We start from the raw sequence: 5527 nt of genomic DNA on the forward strand, positions 1-5527 counted from the left end.
CACACAGGCACGCACACAGGCCAGAGTAATCCTGGACACCACCTGGGTCACTCCCGTGTGCCAGTGCTCTCTGTCCTCCTCTCACACGCCCCCCCCCCCGCTTCCCTTATGCCCCCTCAGCCTCGGGGGCGTGCGAGTCACGCGCAGGGCACAACGGACACGGCGGAGAGCGTGCGGTGCCATTGCAGCAACTGGGCTAGATGCCGGGGGTGTGAAGAAGGAGCTGGCGGGGAGCGCGCCCAGGCTGGAAGCAAGCAGGAGCCTCCCAGCTCTGCTTCGCTGAGCAGCGGGAGGACACAGAGCCACCGCGGCCCTGCGAGGGAGGGGGCCGGGGCTCCCCGGCGGCCCGGACCCTGCTGCCAGGCAGGGAGGGACGGCGGCCGGCGCCACGCAGGGCCGGAGCGCGGCGCTGGAGGGCCGGTGCCCGGGCGGGGTGCCCGGGTCTTACCCCGCGCTGCAGGACCGCGCTGCGAGCTGGAGAGACGTCTCGGCAGCCCAGCCGCCGTCCCTCTTCCCGGCCCCGGGAGGGAGGGCAGAGCTCCCGGCTGGAAGCCGGCCGTGAGCCTGGGCTCCGGGCTCCTTCTAGCGGCGGGTGCCGGCGCGGCGGCGCAGCCGGGCAGGGCCGCGGGCTTCACCCTGCGCCGGGCGCCCGCGGGTGCTGCACCCCCGCTTCCTGTGCCCGCCTGCGCCCCGCTTATCCCCCCGGCCGGGCAGGGGCAGCGGCGGCCTCCCCCGTTTCGCTGGTGCGGGTCGCCTTTCCCTCAAGCCCTCGGCCTACAGCTGGAGGCCTCGCACGGGGAGCAGGCGCCTGCCGCGGGCTCGGGGGGGTGCGCCGGCGCCCCCAGGGGTGGCCCACCGGGCTTGGCCGCAGCGGCACCCCGCAGCTGTGCTGCTTGCGCGGAGCCCGGGCAGGAGGTGCGATAAGGGAGGGCGGCAGAGGTCGCGCACACAGCCCCGGTGCGCGGCCCCGGTTGGAGGGAAGCCGAGTCCCACGCCCCCGCCGGTGCGGGGAGAGGCCGCATCCTCCTCCCGCGGCAGCTGGCAGCTGGCAGCCGGACGCCCGACCCGACCCGGCCCGGCCCGGCCCGGCCCACCGGGGCAGCCAGCAGCCGGCCGCGGCTTCCTGCCGCCCTCGGCTCTCCTGGACGTCCCCGCCCGCGCCCGCCCGCGGTGCGCGGATAAAAGGGAGGCTCTGCCTCGCTCCCGCCAGAGCCGTCGCCAGCCCGGACCCCGAGCCCCGCGGCCGGCATGGCGCGGCCCGCTGCCCTCCTGGCACCGGCTCTGCTGCTGGGCGCCTTGCTGTGCGGTGAGTCCCGGGCGCCCTCCTGCCTCTCCCCGCACCCGTCCCGGACTGCTTCGGGGGCGAGCAGTGGGGAGCTAGGCAGGGGCTGTACCGGGATGGGGAAACTAGACACGGCCCCCTCTTTCGACCGCCCCCGGGCGCTTTTCCAAGAATCGCCGCGGCTCCCTTGGCACAAGTCAGCCCTGCCCTTCCCGCAGTGAAAGCCTGCCGGTCCATCCCGCAGACAGGGAAGCCGAGGCGAGGGGCGCTGTGGCCGCAAGCGGGTGCGGGCGCTAGAGCGGGAGCCCGGGGCCCGCTCCCCCGCCGTCGGGCTCAGGCGGGCGGCTCAGCACCCGCCTCCCCGCCGCTTTCCCCCTGCCCCCCGGCTCCCAGCTGCGGTTCCTGGCGGCTCCCCCCGTGCTGGACACCGGGGGGCAGGACAGGGCATGACCTGAAGTGCCTGGCCGTGCCCTCGCCCCAGGGGCTTGCCGGGCCGGGGGGCATCTCGCTAACCCCTGTTCTCCCCCCAGTTGCGTCCAGGCCCCGGGGCCGCATCCTGGGGGGCTCCAGCGCCGGGCCCCACCAGAGGCCCTACATGGCCTCGCTGCAGGTGGACGGGCAGCACGTGTGCGGCGGGCTCCTCATCGCCGAGCAGTGGGTGCTGAGCGCCGCACACTGCATGGAGGACATGTGAGTGCCGGGCTTCCCTTCAGCCCCACCAAGGGCCCATCGGGCCCCCGGGCTGACCCACAGGGGCCAGGAGGGAGGGTCTCTGGGCTGCACGGGGGGGGGCAGGAGGGCACCCTCCTCCCAGCCCCGTGCGCGGCAGCCTCCCTCTCCATCTCCGGCAGGAAGGGCAAGGCCTTCCAGGTGCTCCTGGGAGCCCACTCGCTCTCGCAGCCGGAGCCGCACAAGCGCTTGTACGCGGTGCGCGCCGCGGTGCGCCACCCCGGCAGCAACACCGAGACCAACGACGACGACCTCCTGCTCCTCCAGGTGAGCGCTGCCCCTCTGCCCTCTGCCCGCGCCGGACACGGCCCGGCGGGTCCCAGGCTCCGCCAGCCCTGCGCCGGCCGTGACCTCTGCCCCTTTGCCTCCCACAACAGCTGGAGGAGAAGGCGACCCTCAGCGAGCACGTGAAGATCCTGCCCTTCCAGCGGCAGGACGTGGATGTCCCGCCCGGGACCCTGTGCGAGGCGGCCGGCTGGGGCTTCACCAGCCACAGCGGGCGGAAGCCGGACGTGCTGCAGCAGGTGGAGCGGCCGGTGAAAAGCCGGGAGGAGTGCAACAAGCGGCCCTACCACGACAACACCATCACGGACAAGATGCTGTGCACCGACTCCCGAAAGAAGGACACCTGCAAGGTACCAGGGAGCCGGGGCCCCGGGGCCACGATACCTCGACCTGTCCTGCTGCAGGGGGCACGTGCAGCCCCACGCTCTCCCCTCACCCCCCCCAAGACTTGTCCTCCCGGCATGGAGGTCTAATGCCCCGCGCCGATTCATGCCCAGCCCCGTGCAGCGCCTCTTTCCAGGCGCACAAAAAGAGGAGATACGTGGCTGGCAGGTTGGCATCCTGTATGCGTGCAACCCTAAGATGCGTTGTTAGGCCCGCTTTCTAGATAGGGAAACTGAGGCCCGGGCCCCAATGGCAGCAGAAGCCCAAGCAGGCTGCGTCCCCAGGGCCAGGAGTTCTCCCCCCGCTCTGGAGTCTGCACCCAGGCTGTTTTGGACACCGTGCCCCCCAGCTAGGAGCCAGCAGCTGGTGCCCTGGCTGTGTCGGCAGCCCCCCCGGGGTGACGCCGCTCCTGCTGCGCTCCCCATTCAGCCCCACGATGCACGGTGAGCCGCAAAAGCGCCATCTGGGCCAGCCGCAGCCGTGCCCTGGGGGGGTGCGGCCGGTCTTGCCCCTAACCCTGCACTGGCTTTTCCCCGTCCCAAATGCATCCCGGTGCACGGAGCCACGCGACTACAGGCCGGACACGCCACATCTTCGCGGGGCCGGGCTCAGGCACCCCGTGATCCGCAGGTTTTGAATCGATGGCTCTGTAGGAGCTTGTGCTGCCCCTGCCCCAGTCTCCCCTTGCTGGGTGAAGCTGCAGGCCCCGGTTGCGGTGATAGTGATGAGCCCAGCCCTCCCAGCCCGGGGTAGCTGCAATCACTCAACCCCAGCCACCTCCCCGGGTATGGAGCGAAGATCTTCCAGAGATGGCAGTGCCCCCCGCGCGGCCCTACCTGGCAGGTCGCTCCAGCCTCCTAGCCCGCCCCTGGCTTGCTTCCACAGGGGGATTCTGGCGGACCGCTCATCTGTAACGGGGTGGCTGAGGGGGTGGTGACCGCTGGCGCCCGGGTCTGCGGGAACTTCAAGAAGCCTGGCATCTACACCCGCATTGCCGCTTACGTCGACTGGATCGACGGCGTCATGGCTGCAGCGGGCGAGGGATCAGCCTCACCAAGCCCCTAGCACCTGGGGCACACGGCGGCTCGGTGCATGGAGCCCCCCCAGGCTTGCCCTCGGTAGCTTTGCTTGCCTAGTGCCCACCTTGCTTCCACCAGCTCTGGACAGGGAGAGGGGCCTGCAATCAGCCGGACCAATAAAACTACCACGTGCAGAAACCAAGGGCTCGGGTCTCTCCTGTTTGCAAAGAGCAGAGCAACGAGCTCCCGCGTGCCCCGCCGCAAGGACGCAGCCGCAAACCCGGGTGAGCCCGCCGGAGGGGAACGGGACCCCGGTCCCCAGGTCTACGCACGGCGTGCGCTGGGGAGGGGGAGCACGGCGCCTGCCAGCTACCTCTGTGCCCGTTGCTCAGGGCTGCACGGCGCTCACGGGCTGGCGCCAAGGAGATGGTTGCCAGGGCCACGGTTACCCCAGGAACTGGGGAGAATGACTCCCCAGGGTCCATCTAGGGAAGCGGTTGGCCCTTCGCTGCCCTGATAGCGTGGCTGGGGACGCGGGTTTCCAAGCTGTGCTCTGCCACTGGGTGACCCTATGACCACAGTCATGTCACCGCATCTCTAAAGACTGTCTTTGCATGGAGCGGGGGGGACCCACACTAACAGGAGGGGCGTCAGAGAAGCCCTGTGGGTGCTACCTCATGGCCCGGGCTGTGGCTCTGCAGGGAGACCCGAGCGGGCCACTGGCCCTGCCTCCTTCGAAACAGGGCCAGCATCAGCACCGAGCACGTCTGAGCCCCCTCGGGAAAAGGGAAGGGTGCCCGCCCATCTCTGACTGGGCGAGACAGTCCTGAAATGGGAACACCAAGTCCCAGTCCCAGGCTGCATGATGCCGGGACAGCATTTGTCCCAGATTCCCAGGAAGATGCTGGGATCCGAGTTTTCCTTTTGCTGCAGAGCGACCCAGGAAAGGGTGGGTTTCCCCTGGCAGGCTGGCAGCGTTTCAGCCCTCCGGGGCTGGGGGTGTGGGCCGCAGGGGGACTGCGTGCATGTACCAGCAACACAGCCCCAGAGACAGCAGCTCCCACAACTGCCTGCAGGTAAGTCTATGGGGGGGGCAGATTTAGGCTATAACCCAGGTCATACAAAGATCAGGACAACCCGTTATCCACCCTGCCTCTGCTTCCAGGGTCAGCATGACTGGAGAGAGGTCAGGAAAGGGAGCATGCATCACTGGAGGGAGGGAAGGAGATGCTGGGACCTGTCCTAGCCAGGACCCCACTTGCACCTCTAGCAAGTCACGGGGATGGCTCCCAACCCATCCACCCAGCTGTAGAGTTCGACCGCACAGGACACGCGGCGTTTCATGGAGCCAGCACAAGAGAGCGCCCTCATCCCTCATTTAAAAAAAGAAATCCGGGCCCTAGGAAGGTCTCCTGGCACCAACAGCTTGTCTAACTCTATGCCAACTACAGCATAGCAGGAAGAGATCACCCCCCAAAAAACCCTTGCCTCTTGCATCCTTCCCTAGACTGTCACGGCATTGCTCTCAGGCCAGGCCTGCTTGTGCGTTGTGTGCTGGGGGACGACAGCAGCTCACGAACCCCCGAGGGGGTCTCGCCAGGCCAAGACCTCGTGCAGTCGCAGGGGGACTGTTATAAAGGGGGCAGACACGTGCTCGCCCGGCCCAACCCTGCCCAGCTGGGTAGAGCGCAGGCTGAATCGCTCTGCCCACTCGGTTTAGGGACGGTAGATCCCAGGTTTTGCTTTATGGGAGTTGTTAGTGATGCAAGGAAGCCCGCTGGGGAGGAGAGGGCCGTTAGGCTGGCGTCAAAGGTTAGGGCACTGGCTT

At 68.9% G+C, this 5527-nt stretch overlaps 1 protein-coding gene across 1 annotated transcript; it reads left to right on the plus strand.

Annotated features, from left to right (window-relative positions):
- The first annotated feature begins 1215 nt into the window (after window positions 1-1215).
- CFD (complement factor D) lies at window positions 1216-3901 on the plus strand. Its single transcript, XM_019538243.1, has 5 exons — window positions 1216-1306; window positions 1813-1972; window positions 2134-2278; window positions 2389-2646; window positions 3566-3901. Exons 1-5 carry the CDS (start codon window positions 1249-1251, stop codon window positions 3743-3745), a joined length of 801 nt encoding a protein of 266 aa, XP_019393788.1. The 5' UTR covers window positions 1216-1248; the 3' UTR covers window positions 3746-3901.
- Window positions 3902-5527: the final 1626 nt, after the last annotated feature.

This window comes from Crocodylus porosus, unplaced genomic scaffold (assembly GCF_001723895.1).
Source record: "Crocodylus porosus isolate Cpor-Errol unplaced genomic scaffold, CroPor_comp1, whole genome shotgun sequence".
NCBI classification, from domain to species: domain Eukaryota; kingdom Metazoa; phylum Chordata; order Crocodylia; family Crocodylidae; genus Crocodylus; species Crocodylus porosus.

Bases quoted from the DNA above. Each gene is read 5' to 3' on its own strand.
- CFD (XM_019538243.1), top strand. From the start codon at position 1,249: ATGGCGCGGCCCGCTGCCCTCCTGGCACCGGCTCTGCTGCTGGGCGCC. The intron at 1,307-1,812 runs GTGAGTCCCGGG...TTCTCCCCCCAG, and splicing joins GCTGGGCGCCTTGCTGTGCG to TTGCGTCCAGGCCCCGGGGC. The intron at 2,279-2,388 runs GTGAGCGCTGCC...CTCCCACAACAG, and splicing joins ACGACCTCCTGCTCCTCCAG to CTGGAGGAGAAGGCGACCCT.